General features: G+C 50.3%; 8 protein-coding genes across 8 annotated transcripts; 4 read left to right on the plus strand and 4 right to left on the minus strand.

The window, feature by feature from the left end:
* Window positions 1-867: 867 nt before the first annotated feature.
* Window positions 868-1,071, plus strand: N7447_004573 (uncharacterized protein; the record flags this gene model as incomplete). The annotated part of the gene is made up of 1 exon (XM_057228848.1): window positions 868-1,071. The coding sequence occupies one exon, from the start codon at window positions 868-870 to the stop codon at window positions 1,069-1,071; it is 204 nt and encodes a 67-aa protein (XP_057088189.1).
* A 2,721-nt stretch (window positions 1,072-3,792) lies between these two features.
* Window positions 3,793-6,491, minus strand: N7447_004574 (exocyst subunit SEC10; the record flags this gene model as incomplete). Its single annotated transcript, XM_057228849.1, has 2 exons — window positions 3,793-4,272; window positions 4,320-6,491. The coding sequence occupies 2 exons, from the start codon at window positions 6,489-6,491 to the stop codon at window positions 3,793-3,795; spliced, it is 2,652 nt and encodes an 883-aa protein (XP_057088190.1).
* A 390-nt stretch (window positions 6,492-6,881) lies between these two features.
* Window positions 6,882-7,994, plus strand: N7447_004575 (ditrans,polycis-polyprenyl diphosphate synthase; the record flags this gene model as incomplete). Its single annotated transcript, XM_057228850.1, has 2 exons — window positions 6,882-7,383; window positions 7,447-7,994. The coding sequence occupies 2 exons, from the start codon at window positions 6,882-6,884 to the stop codon at window positions 7,992-7,994; spliced, it is 1,050 nt and encodes a 349-aa protein (XP_057088191.1).
* A 670-nt stretch (window positions 7,995-8,664) lies between these two features.
* Window positions 8,665-9,518, minus strand: N7447_004576 (uncharacterized protein; the record flags this gene model as incomplete). Its single annotated transcript, XM_057228851.1, has 2 exons — window positions 8,665-9,361; window positions 9,427-9,518. The coding sequence occupies 2 exons, from the start codon at window positions 9,516-9,518 to the stop codon at window positions 8,665-8,667; spliced, it is 789 nt and encodes a 262-aa protein (XP_057088192.1).
* A 263-nt stretch (window positions 9,519-9,781) lies between these two features.
* N7447_004577 (repressor protein) lies at window positions 9,782-12,337 on the minus strand (the record flags this gene model as incomplete). The annotated part of the gene is made up of 2 exons (XM_057228852.1): window positions 9,782-10,054; window positions 10,112-12,337. 2 exons carry the CDS (start codon window positions 12,335-12,337, stop codon window positions 9,782-9,784), a joined length of 2,499 nt encoding a protein of 832 aa, XP_057088193.1.
* A 1,365-nt stretch (window positions 12,338-13,702) lies between these two features.
* On the plus strand, window positions 13,703-16,365 carry N7447_004578 (uncharacterized protein; the record flags this gene model as incomplete). The annotated part of the gene is made up of 3 exons (XM_057228853.1): window positions 13,703-14,190; window positions 14,250-15,401; window positions 15,456-16,365. The coding sequence occupies 3 exons, from the start codon at window positions 13,703-13,705 to the stop codon at window positions 16,363-16,365; spliced, it is 2,550 nt and encodes an 849-aa protein (XP_057088194.1).
* Window positions 16,366-16,979: 614 nt separating this feature from the next.
* Window positions 16,980-19,552, plus strand: N7447_004579 (putative C6 transcription factor; the record flags this gene model as incomplete). Its single annotated transcript, XM_057228854.1, has 2 exons — window positions 16,980-17,054; window positions 17,117-19,552. The coding sequence occupies 2 exons, from the start codon at window positions 16,980-16,982 to the stop codon at window positions 19,550-19,552; spliced, it is 2,511 nt and encodes an 836-aa protein (XP_057088195.1).
* Window positions 19,553-20,138: 586 nt separating this feature from the next.
* N7447_004580 (Major facilitator superfamily domain general substrate transporter) lies at window positions 20,139-22,198 on the minus strand (the record flags this gene model as incomplete). The annotated part of the gene is made up of 5 exons (XM_057228855.1): window positions 20,139-20,700; window positions 20,767-20,889; window positions 20,959-21,211; window positions 21,281-21,894; window positions 21,978-22,198. 5 exons carry the CDS (start codon window positions 22,196-22,198, stop codon window positions 20,139-20,141), a joined length of 1,773 nt encoding a protein of 590 aa, XP_057088196.1.
* Window positions 22,199-23,103: the final 905 nt, after the last annotated feature.

Raw genomic sequence — 23,103 nt, forward strand, 5'->3', positions numbered from 1 at the left:
TCTTTGGTTTCGGAAATTATGATTTGTTCGGACAAGTTGCGCAGTGGAGCAAAGTTTGTAATGAACCAGAGACAGTCTAATGATCATCGTAGATTCTTTCCTAGGTAGGTGAGCTAAAGTTAGGCTGTGCGTCCATTGCTAGAGTAAAGGTAATTAGTGTCTATGGACCTACTACACATGGGTAGCACCTTTTCAAGTTGAATATACAAACTACAACCTATATATGGATGTTGTATATAATGTTTTCTATAAAAAGGCACAAAGTTAGATAAAAAGATCAGGAAGATTGACCGTTAGAGTTACGGGCCGTAGATTTGGGTTTCAGCCACAAATCTTGGGTGGTTTTTTTTACACCGGATTACCTTGTTCCTGCAGTGTTTAGAGAAGTACAAACAGGATAAACTGAAACATGGTAAGATTAAAAGAGGTACAGTACCATGGCTCCAGCCAATTATGGGTCCCATTTATACAGGGCTGAACTTGCATACCTGGGAAGGCACTAGTATTTCATGGGTTTCTTATATGTGGATCTATAGACATCTAGATGAAATCCGAGCTGCTCCATAGTATCAAAATAGCATCTAATATACCGTAGTCGAGGAACCTTTTTACCTGTATACTATATAGAGAGAGAGAGAGAGAGAATGAAAAAATTCATGAGATAACTCACAAAGTCATAAGTAGCAAAATAGAAAGAAAGCAAAAAGCACATGGTTGAAGCGACGAACACAAAAACAAGTTATTATTTGACCAAATCTGACCCAACGGCAGTACGGCAGTACGGCAGATCTTCTATCAGTTTGAGGAAATTTTCTAGTGGGGCCCAAACTTCCCGGATAACTCTTTCACTATTTTCTCGGCCAAGCGATGGAAGATGGAGAAGTGAAAGCAGGGAAAGAAGAAGAAGAAGAAGAAGAAGAAGAAGAAGAAGAAGAAGAAGAAGAAGAAGAAGAAGAAGAAGAAGAAGAAGAAGAAGAAGAAGAAGAAGAAGAAGAAGAAGAAGAAGAAGAAAAGCACTCCAAGGACTGTAAGCCTTCCTTGCCCCTCTCAGCACAGAATCATGACCACTAGGGACACACCCGGCAGCTATTTTCTCTGAACTGAGTGACATTCCTCATGGGAGTATCTTTTGGCATTTTCTCTCTGCCGGGTCGAAAATGGGTGTAACTACTCATCGGTATTGTTGATGAGAGAAGACCTTGCTGATTCCCTGCCCCCGGGCTCCATATCCTTTATAACGATGTCCTGAGAAAGAAGCTACCTCGATCTTAACTGCTACCTTTGCCATCCAGGTGCACTTGAACACTATCCATACTTGCAGTGAGATCTTGGGCAACCCTGCTACTACCAGGTAGTTGTGGGGTTCATTCGTTTGGGATTTGGGTTCCAGCGGATATCTTTGCAAACAGCCTGTTCTCCTTCTAGTATTGTAGATAACTCTCGGCGCGCTCCTCGATGAGCCGCGAGTGAAGCCTCATCACCCCCTAATATGGCCAGCCCATGGTTCCCGTCCTGGTAGCCGCGCGGATGAACGACGGAACCTGGCGAGCTGTACCGCACATGTTGAACAGCGGAGCTGTCTCCTTTTTTACATTCTCGACTCTACCCACAAGGAATCATGAGAGTAGCAGGAAGACGCTAAAGACCACAAGTGTTAGTCTAGTCTAGACTCGAAAATATGGGCTCCACATACTCACAACCCAACATGTTCGCGGGATCGAATTGCAACTCGCAATTCTTTGAATAGGCCAAATCACATCCTTGATTGCGATGACCGGCAAAATAATAACCTCAGCCTGCGAGACACATCCTTGTCGCTAAATCGGAGGAAGCATTTATTTCCACCAGACGAAAAGAAATGTAGCTTGTCCACATCCAGTCCCACCGGAGCCCGCCCAGGAGGAAGATAGCTGGTAGTGCTCAAACGGTCCGTTGGCTGCTATGTTCAATCAAATTAGAGCCTTGGTCTACTATATGCATTTTCCAAGGCAAAATCGGGGACATTGTTCACCCCAGGACTGGGAAATTTGCCTCATTTACTGTCCAGTCATCACCCCATGCTGGGCTATTGAGTCATGATTTGTGGCGCCATAGAGAGGTATCACCGACTTAAAGATACTCTGGCTGTGTCATTGATTAGCGGGTTCACAAAATGTAGTCATAGGGGAAGGACACGAACAGCACTAAAGCACCATGTACTCAACCCAGTCATAGTTTTGGTCCACGTTGCAAGGCGATACCCCGGCCAGTTTTGGACAAGGCTATCTTGAGAATCCCTCCAGTCAGAAGCCTCCCAAGCTCCCCATGGGGCTCAGTGGCTCACGGTTGTAGGGAAATGCAACGAAGTCCAAGGGACGAGATGGAATGGGGTATGGCGCGACGAGTGTTCCTGGCACATGAATTGTGCTATAATTATAGCGAGAAAGAACCAAGGATCGAAAGATCAAATGACTTCAAGACCTGAAATTGCGAGAGGAATCTCGAATTATATCAGAGGGATGGGTAGGTCATGATCGGGATTGTGTATCACCTCAGTGATGCCTCGCGCGCTGTCATGCCGGTATGGGGAATTGGCGAACCAAAACAAGGATTTCCTGACATTTGTTTTCTTCAAGTACGGTCAGAAAGAAAACTCTGCATGAATTTGGATAGGAAATGTCATGCCTTTCTACCTGACGCGACATTGTGAGAAGACCTAGCCCTAACCGAGGAAAGGCATCAGGCTCATTTTGTCCCCTCCTGTCAGAGCAAAACGATTAGCAACGATTGATCGCCAAAGAACTGGGAATGAATCGAGGCTTTACACACTTCGAAGATGCTCAGGGATGGTCTTTGCCACTCCCTGTACTTTTGGTGTCTTTCTGTCCAGCCATTGTAGCTTTTTTTTATATAATCTGGCCATGTCCATTTCTTGCTTTACGTTCTTTGGCCACTCGTATGGCCTCAATCCCGCTTGGTTTCGCCTTTTTTTTGTATCTCCTTAATAGAGAAGAGTTGTTAGCAACAATCACTCGGAAAAGGACTGGGACAAATCAAGAGTATACATACTTTGGCAAAGTTCGGAGATGGCCCTTTGACTAAAAAGGTGTTCAACCATGTCGAGCTTGTTCAGCCTGTGGAGCCCTGCTGATGTGAATGATTGTTGGCTAATTGAAGTCGTACCTCGTATCATGACAACAGCCAACTAGCAGTAGGATTTTGCGTTCTGGACTGGTTAATATCAGGATGACATGTCAACACCCGGCTTTTGCGTTACCGGGCGGGACAGGAAAGCCATATCTCTGACGGACTTGTTTCAGCTTAGGCTGTTGTAATAAATGAAATCCCATGCAGATAGCCAGCAGTGGAGTAGGTTGAACCATGCACCGACACCTGCCAGCAACAGGATTGTTACGTCGGGATATGCCAACACCCGGAATGCTAACGCCGGGATTTCGTGTAATGTATATAACTGGCTATGGCAGAGGACTAATAGAAAGAAAGTTGGAGAAGAGGAAAAGGAGAATTTAAGGTCTCTTGGAGGAGGGGGTTATCCGGGGTTTTATACAGGTGCTTCTGGAATGCGCTGCAACACGCGACAGGCCTCTCGGTGCCTGGACAATGCCTACATAAAATCTAGGAAGATCTTGTTTTGAAATCATAGAGGACTAGAAATATAATATAGCAACATTGAAGACAACGAAATACCAATAAATGCATTATCATGACGCCGGTCTATATCCTCCCCCCAGTGGAAACGACTCCTACCAAATCAAAAACAGGGTATAAACATCTCAGAACAAGGTCTGCCCCTCACAATGCATTAAGAACCTGCTGCATAGCAAAAGTATTGGAGTCCTCGCGACGCGAGACATAAGCTCGCACCTCCTGAACACTCAACTTACCCTCCTGTGTAGCATTGCGTCCCGAGCCCCCGGGTCCGCTGGTCGTGCCGCTGGCAGCACCGCCACGGATTCTTTCACGGAGAGCCTCAGACCCAATCACGAACAGGCTGCCGACTTCCAACAGCACGTCCAGCGCGCCGCCGGGCCCTTTAGTCTCTTCATCAATGTCCCAGGATTTGAAGAGGTCTGCATATTGCGTCATGTCTTTGGTTACCATTAGTCCACCGGGTCCACTGACAGAGAACCGTTTGAAGTGTTCGAGGAGAAGGCTGCGTACTCCAAGTGCTATCTCGGTCAGCACTTGGCGCACGTTGGCACCGCTGGATGGGAGGGAGCTACGCGCGATGTTGTGAACACGGGCTAGGAATGAGGTGATTGATGCGCAGGTCTATCTAGATTAGTAAGATTCTTGGATGGGCATTGGGTGGAACGTACTGGAGTCTGTAGCATCTCTAACCATGCCGTGTTATCACTCTCCCTGGGCCGGAAGTCGTTCTTCTTCTGGTTAGATAGCAATCTGCTAACCCAGGCAAAGGTGGTGTCAATAGTTTTCTGCTCGATACTATTGATTTTGTCCTCAATGCGCGAGGTGGTTTGGCTGGTGCGCTTCTCCATATCCCGGCGAGTGGTAATGCTCGCAGCTGATAGGGGGAGAAGGACCGCATGGATGCACATCACCATCAATGTGGTAATGCTGATCGTAGTGCGAGCCGAGAAGAGGTAGGAGAAGTCGGGCTCGGCCTTGGCGGATTCTTGCGACGTAGCCGCTTCCAGAGCGGCGTCTAGACAGACATCCACGTACCCCTCTCCCATGGCGAGGAGAAGCAGATTGAGCAAGGCCGAGACGTCTTTGGGTGTGTCGCTGTTGACACTGAGCTCCAGTCCTCGGCCCACGGCTTCAGCCAGCCATTTCAGCATCCGTTTAGCGTCGCTGAGATTAGGTTGTCCATCTTCTTCTGTAAGCTTGATTTCGGTCAATCGAGCTGTCTCCAGCGTATCGCCTATCTTGGCTACGCTGAGTAGAACTTTTCGCTGGATAGGTGAAATCTCTGGTGAGTCCAACCGGCTGATAAATGCATCGCGCGTAGTCGAAAGGAGTTCTGATCCAGCCCGGGATAACGAGGCCATGAAAGTTGTTGCCGCCTTCTTGCGGCGGGCATGGTAGGAGGTGAACTTGAACAGAACCGCATTGAAGAGTTCTTCTAACGTCCGCTTCTCGCGTTCGATGTAAGACGATCCAATGAAATAAGGAACAAAAAGTTCCTCCAGTTGCTGATCTAGCAGCACGGCTGTCTGCGAAGAAACGGGCTCTGGGTGCTCGGTCAAGCCATGCGACTTCAAATCTTCGATCAAGGCACTGATATAGCCACGGGAGCTTTGTAGACAACGGAGGAATGCTAGTGACGATACACCAGCCGCTTTCTCCAGCACCATTTCCAGCCGTTGCTGGATAGATTGCTGGAAGACTCGCTGTAAAAACTTGCCCAGGACCTGCTCGTAGTAGGGGAAGGCCCGCCGAATAATAGTAGACTCCTCCTGAACCACAACCTTGACTTCATCGATCAACGACTGGAGACTAGATTCAACGCCAGGAAGCTCCGCGTCCGGGTCAGCTAGTTTCTCCCACGACTCCGGATCACCACCGACTTCCTCAGTCACCAGCTGGCTGCGTTCAATAAAGAACTGATGTTGGTTGACGAACAAGGCAATAACACTAGCACCGCCATTGAAATCCTGCAACACAGTGGCGCAATCCTTCATGCCATCGAAGTTGGCCTTGCGGTAGAACTCGTCAAACTGCTTCAGCAAATCCTTCTCCAGTGTCTCGGAGAACTTCTCAATGATCTCCCGCGTGTTCCGCCGCGGGGTGCTACTATCGCTGAGATCCTCAGACGAAGAGCTATTCCCGTACCCAGCATTCGCACCATTCGCACCATTTAAGTGAGCCCGATGTTCTTGCCAGCTCTGTGGATCCAGTCGTTGACTAATGCGCAGCAGTTGGCGCGCAATATGTGCGGAGCGCACCTTGGCCTCTCCCGTGCCAGATCGCCGTAGGCCCTCTAATAGTGAGAGATCGCCCCGGTTGCACACACCGTCCCAACATTGGATGAGGAAATGGGCATCCAGAGCTCGTCGGCGCTGTCGATCTAGCTCCTCCAAGCGTTTTCCTGTCTCGACTGCCATGTTCCCTGTCCCTGCTGGATTCTCGCGGCCGGGCGCGTTTAGAGACGTGTCAAGCTGTTGAAAGTTCTCGATGGTATGGCGAAGCTTCTGGCCAAGGGTGGTGAGATTTTGGCCATGCTGCGCTTCTGCACGTCGGACAGCTGCTGAGAGTTCATTCTCGCGGAGCTCGAGGTCTCCGGAAAGCTCGCTCAGGCGACCTTGGGCGCTTTCGAAGGTGCGGATGAGAGGCTTGGGATCAAAGGGTTGATTGGTGGCGGCGGTACCGGCTAGCGAACGACGATTGGAGATGGCTGTGTCGGAGAGAGCTTCAATAAATTCCTTGACAATGAAGTCCCGGCTGGAGAAGTCCTCGAGGGTGAAACTGGGGCCTTGGGGGAACACGGTGCGGGCGGGGTTGGTTATTATGGATGCATTGTCCATCATGATAGCGGGGCAGGCATTGGCTGCCTGTAGAGCTGGACAATTGTCTCTCTCTCTTGGACTGTGGGAGTAATTGAAAGAGGAATCCGGGGAAAGCTGCGGGAGACGAGACGGTTAATTCGGGGGAGGTTTACTGCCACGCACATATTTCTATAGACATCACTTATATCAACTCTATATAATTCTATTCATATGTATGTACATGTTTACACGATCTATTTGATCTATTTGATTGGATATTGAAACTTATTCTCCATACATTACACCAGAACTCTTCTACTCCTTTTCACATGAAAAAGCCAAGGACCTCTCCTAGGCAGCACAAGATATCTGGCCAGCAAAGCCGAAACCAGAACCTCCAACTCCACTTTCCCTCCTCCACTACCCACAACAATGGTCTCCCAACGAGACCGCGAGATCCTACGCGATGATCTACGTGCCCGCGGTACAAAACTCGGCATAGCAGAACGTGAAGCCCTGCTCAAGAGCTATCTTCCCGACCCCGCCGAGCTCGGCCAGAAACCAACACCCCAGCCGACTGTTAGCGAGCGCAAGACACCGCGCAAAACGCCCATCCGCACATTTCTCAAGTTGCAAACTCACTACCTCACCTATGCCGTGACGCATATCATCTTCGGTATCGTCGTGCGTCTCCTGCAGGCGTACCATGCCGTCGTCGATCGCATTTTCGCAATCGTCTATCACCACCATCGCACCCCGGAGCTGATCCGGAAAGATGTGAAGAATCTCAAGCGTTTGCCGCAGCATCTGAGTACAATTCTTACGTTGCGGAAGGAAGATGATTCTCTTGCGGTGTTGATGGATGAGGTTGCTGAATTAGCTGCCTGGAGTTCGTGCTCGGGAATTCCCCAGCTCAGTATATACGAGAAGTCTGGTATGAATGATCTCTCTGCTATCCACTATCCAGGATATACGGTAATGCTAACTCTCTACTCAGGCGTCTTGAAATCTTGCATCCCAGCCCTCCACCAAATAATCACCACCAAACTTGCCTCCTACTACGGCACCCCCAGTCACCAACCAAACCTCCAACTCTACGCCCCTCACCACCCAGTCCACCGCAGTGCACCTCTCACAACAAACCCAACCCTGACCATCCTCCTCCTCTCCTCAACAGACGGCCGTGAGACCCTCGTCGACCTAACGAAGACCCTAGCGGAGATGAGCCAGAACGGCAAGCTCTCACCGGAAGATATCACGCCGGAACTGGTTGACGCGGAGATCAGTGAGATCACTACGCAGCCACTGTCTATGGATCCCACGCTGCCGGATACGGTGCTTAAGCCCGAGCCAGATCTGTTGCTTGTTTTCGGTCCGTTCCTTAAGCTCGATGGGTATCCGCCGTGGCAGCTGCGGTTGACGGAAATGTATTGTACCGGTGGACGCAGCCATGGACTTAGTGGGGATGGGGAGGCGGTTGAGTACCAGGGATATATGCGTGGTCTTTGGCACTTTGCTGGGGCGCAGATGAGGTTTGGTAGGTAGGGTAGTTGGAGGATTGAGGTCGATCTTGGTGTCGAGAAGGGTTTGATGTGGATGAGCGTAGGTTTTCTATTCTGGCTATACCCTTACCATATTCCTTTTGCGTCCTACGGTCTTCATTTTTAGCATGGGATTCATTTAATGTTCAATATCTCTATTCCGGCCGACAGTGTTACATAGAAATAGTCCAGACAACCTGACAAAGAGCAATCTGCAAGTTGTTATAAACTGTTAACTACATAGATTGCTAGGAAGCTCTCCATATATAATCTTACCACCAGCAAGATAGAGACTTTCTGATTTTGAGCCCATTTTTCGGGCTTTTGTTTTGGTCCAGATAGGAACATCGGGGGTCGAAGTATACAAAGAGGCTTTTGATATCAATATGCTATATGCTAGAATTAAAACACATAGAATAGAATAGAAATAAAGATCAAGAATTCGCCATGCATATTCAATATAAATGACACCAAAACAATATCCGCCTCAATCCAAGCCAGTCCTTCAGTCCAGTCCCAATATCAAACTCCGAAAACAAAAAAGCCACTCCACACCAAGGAGTAGCAAAAACAACCTGAGGTCGTAATGAATGTTGTACTATAGTTTCATGTGTCATTCTGTCGTATCCACCTCGCCCGACAGAGGCGAGTAAATCAACTCCCATATGTAACCCTCAGTCGGTCATATCCTCATGCCGCATATCATCCAAAGCCCAAGCAGATGGAATAGTCGTTGCAGTCCACGAGCCTGCACCGCGAACGCAGTCAAGGCAACGCACGATCTCTGCCCCGGTCTCGGTGACTTCCTCCACAGCACAGCCCGAGCAGATTTTCCTCCTCGGTGCCTCGTTGACATCGTAGCTGGCGTCATCGGTTGGGCTCGTGTGCATGTGCATACCTGGATCTTCTGAGAGACCGAATGTCCCGCCGCATGATGCGCTGTCGCATTGCCGGAGACAGATGAAGCATGCCCGTTCGTGGCAGAGATCGCAGTCTGCGTAGGCGTCCAGGACTTGGCGGGTCGTTGGGCGCCGATGGCAGATGTGGCAGGGGCGGAGGGCAGAGGGAGAGGCCGATTGTTGAGTAGGGTAGTGGAAGGGCACGAGGGTCTTGGGGGAGACCGGGGGTGAGTATGGGTTTTGGTTTGGCGTGCCGTAGACGTTTGGGGAGAGGTGGGTTGGAGATTGTTGATGTTGATGTTGGTGCTGGGATGGAAGTGTAAGATAAGGGCCTTGGATATGTCGGCGCTTGCGGGGGAGGCAGCGTGGTCGGAAGGAGACGTCTGTTCCGTCCGGGTGTCGTGATAGAGGCAATGAGCAACTACCGTCGTATTCGGGCCGATCGACTCGACAAGACGGGACATATGTTGTTCTAGTGGTCGTGTTAGTCTATCTGTCACCTCAACGCCTCACTGAAAGAAACACTGTCAAACTTACGGACATGCTAGAGTCCTTGGCTCTTCATGATCCCGCTTGCGTTTCTTCCATGCCGTTATCGAGTCAGTTTGCTCTGGCGGAAAGCCTGGCATTGATGGTATGCCGTATTCCAAGCCAATTTAAAGATTATAGATGGTCTAAGGAGCGTAAGGAAACAAGATAAATCTTCGAGTGAAGCTGACGGGGAAACCAAACAAACGAAAGCCCGGGCGGTGTGCGATAGGAGATTGTTATCGCATGTCTTGGCGTTTTGAGGGATTATATTGATCGAGAGTATAAGCTGAGATTGTTTTTTATATATATACAAAACTGACGAAACAAGTCAGATAAAGATCACAGTCATACCAAAAGACCTCTATTCCTTTTCCGAAGTCGGAGATGCAACACCATCTAGGCGAGCCTGGATAGTTTTCTCATCAAAACGCCCACTGTCACCTACATAATTGCGTAGAACCTCATAGGTCATAAGCCGCCGAGGTGCTTTGCGACCTGTCATCAACTCGAACTGAGCAATGCCCTGTTCAGTAACATTCTCCAATCCGTCAGACAAGACCCAAGGTCGTCCAGTCTCGCTCCGGACTCGGCGCATTTGTCGTAGAAGTGGAGTATCGAGGGGTTTATAGGCCAACTATATTCTATTAGTACGTGTGACAAGAAGTACACATATCCCGGGGGGAAGGCTCACCTCAAGTATCACACCCCCTGTAGGACTCCCCAGCCACTGCTCCGGCATCTCAAAGTTCGCCGGTGGTTCATCTCGGTCTGGATCAGCCGGCACACAAGACGCAACAAGACTAGGCTGAGCAGCGTCCGCGGGCCAGTCTTCCTGGAGTGACTGCAAGACACAAACCACCTCAGCAGAGCCCACCTGCGACGAGGCCCAGGAGTTGAAATGGCGCGTGACTTCCTCGGCACGCGACTGTGTGCGGTTGTAAATGAAGATCTTCCGGCACCCAAGTCGGAGCATGGCGTAGATGGCGGCCCGCGCCATGCCGCCCGCACCAATGACTAGACCTGTTGTTTTTGCGCTGATCGCATTGCGCGGCGAGAGATGTCGCCTGATGCATGTCATTATCCCGACCCAGTCTGTGTTCTCGCCGTACCAGCCCAGCACCCGTCCGGCTTGGTTGCGTCGGCTGGCTTGTTCTTGGAGTGGGAACATCGTTCCATCTGTGTGTCCGCGGAGCGGCATGATTGTATTGATGGCCCCGATGGCTTCGGCATGTCGACTTTTCGAGGCGAGCTTTTGGTAGACCTGTACGCGCCATGGCTGCACGACGCTGGATCCCCCGAAGTGTGGGTCTCGGCCCAGCCGGTCTAAAACTGCGAGAGAGGGCGATTCTGGGATGCTGTATGTGTGGCCCATGCCGCAGTGGGTGTGTGCGGCATTGTGCATGGCCGGGGATAGACTGTAGGCGACATTCTCTCCGTAGATGTAGAACTTGAGCGGGTCGAGTATGTAACTTTGGAAGAGTGCGCGGACGGCGTCACGAGAGGTTATTTGCGGGTCATTCTTATTCTCCGGGTACTGGGCGATCGCTGGATGTGTTACTGCAGTGAGGATCGAATTGAACACTTGTGAAGTACGACCCAGAGCGCCGATGTTATAAGCAATGAGCGGTGGGTGATCCCCCGGGAGTGACTTGATTTTATTGCAGAACTCAATCACAGCGGAATTATCCTCGCGCTTGGTTGCGACTCGAAGAAGGCGGACAAGCTGACAGCCGAGCTTTTCGGCTTCATTGTAGATGGCCACGCAGCCCGCACTGTCCCAAGTAATGGGGGAAGATGGGTCAAAAACCTGCTGGCCGATGATTTTGGTATTCCCACGACCTCTTATAGTCCCAGCCAACCGAGATCGATCTTGAGTCAGGTCTACAGCAAGATATTCCACACCCAGGCGTAGGCCGTGCTCGAGGATATCAAAGTAAGGTCGAGAAGGAGCGGTGGTTGATTCTGGGGAGCCGATGCCAGTGGAAGAGGTATCAATGGAGAGAATCACAGGCGTCCGCGTATTTCGACGCAGGACAGAGACCTGTTTGCTGACAATGGCTGCCATGTCTGGGCCCCAGCGATCGACACATAACTCGATGGCATCTCCACCAGACTCTAGCTCAGTCAGGTTAACATTGTCGGCAATCAGATCTGAAGATCGCACGAAGATCGCATGGGTAAAAGAGCGCAGTTCTGGCGGTGTTTCTAACAGAACGAACGGCGAGTCATAGCTCGAATAATTCACGTCGAGTCCAGTAATGAACTGCACAAACCGTGTAAAATCCTCCTTCACCTCTTGCAACTTGAAAGAATAATCCGCAGACCGGCGATCCTGGCTCCCATCGTCCGACGCACGCGTCCGATCTTCAAGATTATAGAATTCGAAATTCGAACACATCCGATGCATCGGGTCCCCTTCCCGGAACAACCGCACCGCCTGGTCCTCTAAACCGAGCAATTGCTGAATGCGATCAATATCGCGCAGCAGATGGACTACTGGGTTGGACCGAGAATAGCGACGTAGATGATCCTGCACAGGTCGCGTCAGACTGGCCAGTCCACACTCCATCACGCAGCCCGTGCGGTGGTTATCCAGCATCGACTTCAGGACTTCAATGTCCCGGCGTTGGAACTCCTGGCTGCCATACCGCTTGAGGTATTCCTGTCGCGTGACGCCCGTGAGTTCCCGGAAGTAGTGGTCTTCGGTAATGAAGCGTCGCTTCAGCGCAGTCGCGGCGACGAAGCCTAGCGAGCGCTTGCCGCATCCACGGATGCCGATCAAGACGAGGGAGGCATTGGGAGTAAAAGTGCGAGGGGCGGACTCGGGGCGGGGGGTGGGAGAGGAGGATTCCTTGGTGGTACTTGAGATGTCGGACTTGCCGTCGACCGTGGGAATGGGGGGTTTAGGATCGAGCATGGTGAGAGGATCAATCGGGGGGGGGGTGTCTAGGTCGAGTGGACGAGCGCCATGATCAGATGCACTCAAGGCATAGAATTGCCAGAGGTCGAAGAGATGTTGAGAGATCGGTCATATGGACAAGGAATCTCATGTAGAATATGTGCCCTTGGAAAGTTCCCCGGATGATAAACTAGGAATTGCCGGCCACGGCGGCAAAAGGCTTTTCCATACGTCTCGGTCCGAGCTACCATCTATACTTGAAATAGGAATATTTAGAATCTTTGAATGTTTCTATCTTCAATTGACCATGTGACTTGTCTCCTTCTTTCCCCTGAAGGACTCGAAAGAGATCTGCGATTCAAGTACAGCGATTGAATTATGAATATCCCACACGGGGTTGACGGCAAACCAGAGCGGCTAATCATCTATGTAACGGTCTCAACCCTCTATGCCGATGGAAGAGAGCACTGGAAAACCTTCTACCGTTCTGTTGCAAAGTGTCACGTTTGTCCCCCCCCCCTAGCCTATAGAGCTCGCGATATAGGTCCAGTTAACTACTCTGCAACTCCCAAAAATTGGGATAAGTGGGATAAAGAGACGATCACACGCATGATGCAGAGAGATCCGATCTCAGCACAAATGATTACGACTATCGAGAATTTTCCCTCGCAGATCAAAGTGATGACTAGCCAGCTATCTGTGCGTAACGGCCATTCCCTCTAGCGCATGACTTTCTTCATAGTAACATCGTGGCGGATGAGAGCTTCGGTGTAATAGGAATTATCGACTGGAAAGGAGCATTTACAGTTCCTTGTGAGCTCATTTCGTTCCCTAACTTCCTTACTACCATGCCCTCCTCGTTCGACCTACCTGGGAAATATGGAGATGGGCAGCCGTTGAATGAGAAACCAGGAAAATGGCGCCAGCGAGGACCCAATCCATAACTTATTTGTATGGGGCATATGCTGATTTTGGAAAGCTGGGTTTCTATGATCGAGTTATAGACAGATTAGAAAGAGAGGGTTAAGCTTCAGAAAAGCGAGCATTGCTAGTTAAACTAAGCAGCACCAGTTTTACTAAAAGCCCGTTGCATCTGATACGGGCCTGTTACTGGTCGATAGTGTAGCCTCCAAGTCATCAGCTTGACCAAGATAGTCCTTGACGATAGTTTGTGCTTTGAGCCCCAAACACTGTACTTGATGAACAGGGCAGTGCATATATATATCGCATGCACTAGCCTCGTTTGTTAAAGTGGGACATATATATCGATCTGACTGGATCAGAAAGTACTATGAAGCATTAGTGCCTTTAGTTCCTTGGCATCAGCGCTTAGCTAGAGCCGGCGTTGCAGGTTAGGCTGACATATATCACATCCCTTGAGAGATGCCCATGGTCCCAAATCATCTCGCCATGGGATCTGAAAATGGCTCAAACAGGGACCTCAAGCATCGGACGTTCTTAGGAAGACTTAGGTCTTTTGAAGGAATCCAAGTATGCGCCACCGTGGCTTCTATTGTGCTGGGGCTGAACTTCACCTTGGCAATAATTGCATTTAGCATTGGCTATTCGAAGTCGAGTGAGGGTGGGTTTTTGACTGTCCCGCTGTATGTGGGTAGCTGTTCGACGACAAGGAATTGGTCAATCGGACTGCACTTGTTGATCAATGGACTGGGGACACTTATTCTGTCCACGAGCAACTATTGTGCGCAGTTTCTAGCTGCACCCACGAGAAAGGATATTGATAAAGCGCATGCACGTGGATCCTGGCTCGATATTGGAGTACCTAGTCTCCGAAATATCTTCACCTTAGAAGCAAGAAAACAGATCATATGGGCTCTCTTAATGGTTTCTACGATTCCCATTCATGCCTTGTTCGTTACCGCTTCCCACGAAATAACAATTGTACTTCTAACCTGTGATCTGCTTGCAGCTATAACTCCGTACTTCTAAGTTCCCAAAGCTCGAATGAATACAGCGTCCTTGTCGTGCCATCAGATTACACGAGCAGTCGGCCGCTGAATCTTCCTCATTCCTCCGAATGCTTTCAATCCCGTATGCATCAATCACTAGCCGACTTCAACTTGGATATTGCAGAAGGCAAATTTGATATCCTGTCAAAAGAACAATGCCTGAACACATTCGCTGTGAGCTACCTCCACGGCCACCGGTCCGTGGCTGTCTTGTCAAAGGATCTGACCTGGGACCTCAAAGACCCCGTCAAATTTGCGGCGAATGCAAACTCCCCAGCAGACTATGAATCAGTCGAGGCACGGAGCCCATTTTCTTGGATGTGCCCCTCCCGTGACGACTCTGTGTGCACCTCATCAACAATCCAGAAGCAAATGCCTGATTGGAAGATCCTGGCATCTGTTTTGGAGGAACCAACATGGGCCGTCACTGCACCTTTGGACAATGGCTTGATGACATATACCCAAGAGAACTACACAAGTTGCAGTAACGAGACCTCGTCGTGCTTGAACATGTTCTCTTTGGCTCAGTTCCTCTGGGGAACCACCATCGCCCCGCCCGGTGGAATCCTACCTGTCACAACGCAAGATCTTCAACAATACCTTGGATCCAGTTCTGTGTGGGGGGGCAAGATGACTTGGGCAGAAGAGGTAACCTATCAGCGATCAGGCTCACAGTGCTCCAGATATCAAATCTTGAATTCGCCCAATACCGTTGGTTACTTTGACTATCCCTCAATTGGACTTTACACTGTTGATGGGTGTATAAGTATCAAAGGCGAGGAAAAATGTCAGCTCCTTTTCAGCCCGACATTTTCCCTTGTGGTGCTTGTGTGTACCGCGGTCAAAGTTGCTTGTATTGTGTTTGTCGCTCGCCGAGAGCGAGCTCACCGGCTTTTGACCGTTGGTGATGCAATCTCATCCTTCCTCTCAAACCCGGATCCGTTTACTACCGGGTGCTGCACATCATCAAAATCCGATTGGATCAGACGCTCCCGACTGGATGGGGCAGCTAAACATAGATATAAGGGGGTCGCTCCGCAGAGGTTAAACACTCGTACACGCCGATGGTGGCAAGCTGCTGCTACCAGGCAATGGGCTTTTACGCTCGGTCTGTATGTTATACACCCCTCGGAGTAGACTGGGCTATACTAATATGTAAATGACAGGTCTTTATCATGTCTTGGTGTGGCAGGATTTCTCCTCCATCTTGGTTTGCAAGACACTAGGCTAGGTTCCGTCGGTGGGACGAATTGGTCTTCTCTCTGGAGTCTTGGACTAGGCTCCGCTAGTCCCTACACATTGATATATCGCTTGCACACTACCTTACTTGGCAATGTTCTTCTGGCCAATACCCCACAGCTGCTTCTTTCCGTCTCATACTACTTTTACAATGCTACCTTGACTGCAATGCTCATGGCAAACGAATATGAGAATTATGCGATTAAGGGGATGCGCCACGTTTCCACGGTTGAAACACTACAGATTCAGCCGGCAAAGGGACTTCGCGTGTCGAGTAATCGGAGGGGTGCTCAGCGCTCATTTTATTTCCTCAGTCTTCCATTCCGCTACAGTGTCCCACTCATGTTAACATACACTGTGCTGCACTGGCTTCTGTCTCAGGCCATCTTCTATGTCCAAATCTATATGTATGATGCAGACATGTATCACGAACCAAGCCTTGACGTTGATGCGTGCGCGTGGTCACCGATTGCCCTCATATTCACTATCATCATTGGGTCTTTGATGATCATGGTGCTTTTGGGCTTAGCAATGAGATCTTTTCGCTCGGTTATACCACTTGCTGGGAGTTGCAGTGCTGCAATCAGCGCTGCTTGTCACCCACCGGAAGATGATGTGGATGCGGCACTGAAGCCCATCATGTGGGGGGAGATTCGTTCGAGTCAGCATTCCTCCTCTATAGACTCTTTTTCACCCCCTGCGGTGGCCGGGGAAGTTCATAGAGAGACGAATTTGCTGGAGATGCAAGACAAAGGAAAAGTTATGCAAGGTCTTCCACGCTGCACCTTTACATCGATGCGTGTGGAGCGACCTACACTTCTCCAGACATACGAATAGACATGACTGTACGGGCTATAATACATGTTTCCACTTGGCTACATATTTAACCCTAGATACAATGCTCCTTATAAATTAACATGGGATACCAAATACTATATCAAGTCCTAATCGGGTTAAGCGTCGGCTTGAGCCGGGTGTATGTCGGATGTCTTGGTGCCTTAATGCCTTACTGCCTAAGTGTCTCATTTACACTCTAACTCGTATAAAACCTTGAAAGATACATATCAGTCTCCTATACCGAATACTTCAATATATATATATGTATATAATAAATGCAATCTACTTTGTCAAACGGACCTCGAAACATGGGATTGTGGGGGTGGAGCCCCGATAATTCCGAGTTCACATCCCGAACTTCACCTCCGAGATACTCCCTCGGCCTGCCTATCTGTGACTTTTGCCGTGAAGGCTGATTTGGTTGCTCCTCCACTTTGCTCTTTGAGTCTTACTCTTCGTCCCCGTTCCGAGTCTCGGCCTGTCTGTTATACGAACCGCGCGACTTTACTTTCAACCTGCCCGATTGATTCACTGAACTTCAAATTGCGACAGAGCTGCTGGTCTCCTTATTTTCTCTCTACATGGCGTGTCGCCTGCGTTAATAACCCCTCTCTATGGATGAGGGATCGGATAAGGCCCCTCGCCGCAAGAGGGTCTCCCGAGCTTGCGATCGCTGTCGCACTAAGAAAGTGAGTCGCGTCTCGCCTTGTTCTTTCGTATTTTCCCATTCTAACATCTCTGGCGATCATAGGATAAATGCGACGGCATTCGTCCCACTTGTTCCGCCTGTCAGGTATCGGGCCAATCCTGCTCCTACGACCCCCATGCAAAGAAACGCGGTCTCCCCGAGGGCTACGTCCGTGGCTTGGAGAAGTTGTGGGCGCTGTCGATCTGCAACATTGACGGGTTCGAGGATACCATGCTGGCCATGCTAGGAAATACCGCCGAATCCGCTGATCGTCACGAGAAATTAATGTCCGTGTGGTCGGACGATAGTGCCTCGGAGAGTTTACACGAATCTTGGAAATCGAGTCGGCTATTCGGCGCGCTGGAGAAAATGTTGTCTAGTTCTGATGCGCCGGGCTCGGCGACCGGGAAGCGATCGCGTAACTCACACGATGATGGTCCCGACGGTCAATGGGGGTTCCGAGTAGCTCGCACTTCCACCCCGCTCGGTCCTGGTGCTCCGCGTATAGAGCTCCTTGCCGCATCGGGTGTAAAGCGGGCTCGATTGTCCAAAGAGCCGGATAGTTGGGGTATCGCTGGACCTAGTCCCCAAACGCTGCAGTTGCCGCCTCAAACGTCGCAGCTGCTCGATATCTACTTTGCGGTCACGCATTCATGGTTCCCCGTGGTCGCCAAGCATAACATTCTCCGCGCTTCGTACCTTTACGCCAACGCCCCTATATATGTTGCCACGACTTCACCTGGGTCCGGCGATCATGCCGCCCTGTGGGCAATCTTGAGTTACACTATCACTCAATCGCGAACAAATTCACGGGCTGGTCCCACTGGAACAGTCGCCCTGGTGAAGGAATATTATACCATCTCACGGAATCTCATCCCCACGGAGAAAGAGCGTTATGAGGCCGGCCATATTCAGGCTTTACTGCTGCTGGCCTTGGTGAACATGGGCCTTGAAGAATGGACCGCGGCTTGGCTGTTGAGCGGCCAAGCAGTGCGTATGGCGATTGCCATGGGCCTTGGAACTGTGTCCGACAACCGGCGGTCTGATGAACTCAGACAAGGTAAGGCGGTGTTCTTGGGATGCTTTGTAGTTGATTCTATGCTCTCTTTCCGTCTTTCGCGGAGCCCAGCCATGACTCCAAGCGACCTCACTGCGGTGGGACTTTTGGAAGAAGATGGACTGGAGGAGTGGAACTCCTGGGTGGACGTTTTACCACCCACAGGTGCTCCACAGAGCAGCAAGAACCCGCCACGCCGAGGACCACTCTTGGCCCTGAGCTGCTTCAACCGCTTAGTTGAGTTGGCGAGCGTTCTCAATAAAATCTCCCGTCACATGTCTTCGGGATACAATATGGCCACCTTTGCGCAGCAATTGGTCATGGAGCTTAAGCAATGGGATGACCGCCTACCTCTGGGATGCCGTCTGATTGGACCGGAAAGCATTTATCCAGAGCGGCATTCAGCTCTACTTCCCCATCAAAGCTACCTAGGGCTAACCTATGTGGCCACCCTACTTTGGCTCTATCTTCAATTGATATCGGGTGAGCAGGGGTTGCACCGCTCACAGCGCCCAGCTACGGAGGGGGCAAAGAAGCTCCTCTACCGAGGGCTCTCTATGGTCACCCAACACTTGGAAAACTTCTCCATGTGCTCTCTCCCACCGTTGTTCGAGCTAAGTCTTCGCACAATTGCGGAGCAAGCGTTCAGATTGCGCAACATCGCCGACTCATCGGACACCTTTCCCTTTGCCAGGTGGGCAGACGAGTTCCGACACAAAACGGCAGCTTTCGCCTCCACGTGGCCGGCATATGGATCTTTGGTTTCCACCATGGAGAGATGGCAGCACTCCAAAGATAGTGGGGGGGCGTCCACTTTCCCCGGGGCCGTTGGTCATCCATATTCAGGTGCACCCATGGCAGGCTCCATGCAACCCCCAGGCGGAGCTCGCAGCCTACCTCAAAATGGCGATGTAGATTACACCTCTTCTATCCTTGGCATCAGTATGCCAGCCGATGGGCAATCTTTGACCCCCAAAGACACAGTAATGGGAAACACAGAGCTAGGCATGATGGGCGTGTCACCACACCATCCAAGGGAAGTACAGTCGGTTCTATCAGATAAGATCACTCCACGCAGCAGAGCAGATTCCGTGTATGGCGCAACTAGCGCACATCATCAACAACCACAACCCCAAACTCCCGACTCGACAACCTCAAACCCAGTGATGCCTGCAAACCTGGCTTCCACCGGTGACATCGACGCCATCTTCAAAGACCTCGCATACCTCGATACCACTGAATGGTCCACGAACCGCGAGGCCGGTCTGAAAGACTTTGGGTTCTTGGACGATAGCACCTTCCAGGCTTTCTGTCATGACCCGGATCGCTTGAGCGGATCACAGCCACTGGTTCATCCACCTTCTATAGCGGATATCTGGCCACCGCCTGGGTTCTTCCCAGAGACCTTCCGGGAGGTCCCCGAGGAGTCTATGGGCAGCTGAGAGATCTCAATATGATCTCGCCAGCTAGCTTTTGTAGACCATGTTACTTTGGTCTACTCCATCTCCTTGAAAGGTCGTCGCCCATGGGCATCTCATCGGTCTCTTGTACTGTCTACGGATGTTCCTGTGCTTCCAGACACATTTGTCGTCTAAATGGGACGGGATCTGTTTGGACATACAATAGCCACCATCACAGTCTAAGTTTGAGGCTTAGTATCAACTCACCCGTGAGGTTCATCTCGTCGACTCATACTCCAACTGTCACACTCTCGGTGCAGGAAGAAGAGTATTGTCCGTCCCTCACGAGAGGCTGGATTCCATACCATGTACATACTATACCCGCGCTGTAGGGTACTTTAAAGTCCAGCGCATCTGCATAAATGTCAATGGCAGAAGCCACGCTACAAACGAAAGATTTCATTGAGTAGATATTTTCTATATAACTCCTGGCAGGCATAGTCGGCCGCTTATACCCCCTTGTCTTTTTTGATACTATTTTCGATGCCTTTCTAAAACTCATTGAGAAGTCTCAGAAATCTTTGAATATCTTTGAAATATCCATCCCGCTTAAACTCCCCCAAATCGCCTACCAAACATTCCCAGCGGTCTGCTCCCTCTCCAACTTCTTAACATTCACATTCCTCCAAAACCAAGTGCAAAGAATACAAAGTGGCACAAAACAAACCCCAACAATCGCCATCTTCCTCTGAACGTCAGCATAAGCCCCAACAACAGCATCTCGCTCCGCCGTCCCATCCGCATACGACATCTGCTTCACAATGTCCGCAAAGATGCTCGCCGAAAGGTGCTTACTCTCTTGCGGCAGGCGATTATACAACTCCTTTTCGAGGATATTATTCCACATCCCGCCGGCAATGGCAGATCCCACCGCCGCTCCAATCGACCCAAATAATCCCCAGACCGCGTTCACAACCGCGATTTCTTGGTGTGTTACCGGCGCCATAATCGCTAGCTGTCCACACACCGTGAACAGGCAGCTGCCGAGTCCCACCAGAATTTGGATCATTGTCAGTAGGCCCACGTGTGTGTCGGGTGCGCGGAACGGGACCAAGAGAGCTGTTCCTAGGAGGAAGATTGGGACGCCGGCCATGGCGGTCCATTTGAAGTCGCCAGTCCAGCTTATCACTCTGAGCAGGGGAATGTTTGTTAGACTTTGTATAGGAGGATTGCGCGGACTGGTGGAGTTTGCTTACAGGCCAAAGATAGGGCTGAAGATGAAAGAAGTCAGGGAGAAAGCATTGAGCACGTAGTTGGCTGTCGTGATGTCGAGTCTATTGACGACTTGTAGGTACGAGCTGAAGTAGCTGTTCCAAGTACTGGTTTGCGGGTGTTAGTATGTGTACGTGCTCGCTTTGATGGTAATTGCGGAAGAGGCTGGCACTTACAAGCAGGAGGTGAACATCACGCCGTACAGCATGCACGAGCCGATTATCGTGGGGTCTTTCAGGTATTTCCACGGGAGGAATTGCACCGGTGAACAGTATCGCTCCCAGATGTAAAATGCGGGCACGCATGCTACCCCGAGGACTTCCATTGCGATGATGTATCCAGTCGCCCATCCCTTGGGCCCATATGTGGCGATGCTAAATGGAATCAGGATTAGGGAGAAGGCGGCTGTGATCAAGATAATTCCAATAACTGGGTAAATTAAATATCGTTAGGTCACATTCCAAATGAAAAACAGGCTGTAGACATGGGGGTAAATACCATCGAATTCGATGAGATAGTGAGTGATAGTCTGCCACCAGACCCGTCCAGAACGAGTCTTCTCAAGAGTACCGCTCTTCTCAGCCCGACGTTGCATAAACAGCATCACCGCAGCGACGGGAATACAAACCCCAACTTGTATGATAGCGAATGAACCGAATGCCCAGTGGAAATCGAGGTTGGTGTAGAAGAGTCTGGCGATTTCGGGGCCTGCGAAGGTACTGGCGATACCAGGTGTACCGTTCAAGCCGAGCATGAGCATCCGGTTCTTGAGTGAGGTCATATCCGCTAGCATGATGTCCACAACATAGGTGAGACCGATGTGGCCTACCCAGTATAGAGTGTGTGCTGCGGTGTACATCTCCATGCTTTTGCATGTAGCTTTCATGATCAGACCGATGCTGACGAGAACGAGCATGATTAAGAATCCCTCCACACGACCCCAGATGTCGATAATCTTGGCTAGTGTTAGCTTCGATGAGCCGCCCAGGATGGTTGAGATGACGCTGACGACTGTCAAGAGGCCGTGCTTGTGGAATGAAGATGTTATGTAGGGGCTTAATGCGCTTTCGACTGAGCTTAGGAGTGCGTCTACAAATGACACGAGGTAAAGCCTGTGTTTCGGGGATGGTAGGTTTAGTTTCTGTTACTCTAAGCAGGAGGGTACAAGGGGACTTGTGGCGAGATCCAGACTTACAGAATGAACATGAGAATGAGCGTCTTGGCCGACCATGTTGATGTAATGGCTCTTACTCGCTGCACACCACCTTGGAATTCGCTTGAGTCTCGATCAGACAGGCTTGTCTTGTCGTCCGATGGGTGGTCCGTACCCTGATGAACTCTGAATTCTGCCATTTTCTCGGCATCACGACGAGTACTGGCTGGTGTGACCTGATCAGACACGGTTGTCTTTTCCATTGTAGTAGAATAGAGACAAGTGAGAGGTTCTCGCAGTTATCTTGTGAAGGAAAAGTATCCAAAGGGCACCGCGGGAAGACAGTCGATCATGTTATATAGGGGAATCTTCCCGGTTCAACTGCCCAAGCAAGTCCCAAGATTTCAATCAATCTCCTATCAGATCATCTGATAAAAATCCGCATCCTCGTCGTCCAATCAGCAAGGGATTGGAATTATTTAGCGCCACAGTAAGGTTTCGCCCCGTGGGTCTGGTCCGGGAGTGATTCAAGCCAGTATCGGACAAGGGTTTCAACTTCCATCTCGAGAGACTCTTTTAAGGCTGAAAGTTGTGTTTGCAGGGTCGTGCCGATACATAGATAGCCTTGCTGTCATTGCATACCGGAATGGGGAGAGAATCTCGAGTGGAATCATTCCAGATCGGCGAGGTAACGGTTAGCCTCGTTGCGTCGGAAATTATGCGAATATCGGAGCTAAACAAAGTCTTGGTCTTGAAAGACAGTGCATTCATCAATGGCAATTCACAGATGCGTGCATATCTCACGTCGCTTGAAATTGTGCCGTCTGTCCATATATACCCGATTCTCCACATTCACTGAAAAATATCCGATCTCCCACTATAGATTCGATGCCGGTGTGCCAACTCATCCTCCGATCTCAGCTCCGGTTAGGATGAGGCCAAGACAGACGCCAAGCAGGAGAGATCTGCAGTGTGGTCTGGTATTTGGACTTGGCCCTCGGGGTGGTCTCGCTCCGGGTAAGTGGATCTCTCATGTGGCGGTTCGTGCGGTATATCTTGCATGAATACAATATACTCATCTCCGATATCGAAGATGTCTCGCGATAAATGTCTGCCCTGACCAAGTTTTTGCTTGGTCTTGCTCGGATCAAGCATCGTTGTGTCTTGG

The sequence above is a fragment of the Penicillium robsamsonii genome (genome assembly GCF_028829455.1).
Source record: "Penicillium robsamsonii strain IBT 29466 chromosome Unknown utg000002l_segment0_segment0, whole genome shotgun sequence".
Lineage (NCBI taxonomy): Eukaryota > Fungi > Ascomycota > Eurotiomycetes > Eurotiales > Aspergillaceae > Penicillium > Penicillium robsamsonii.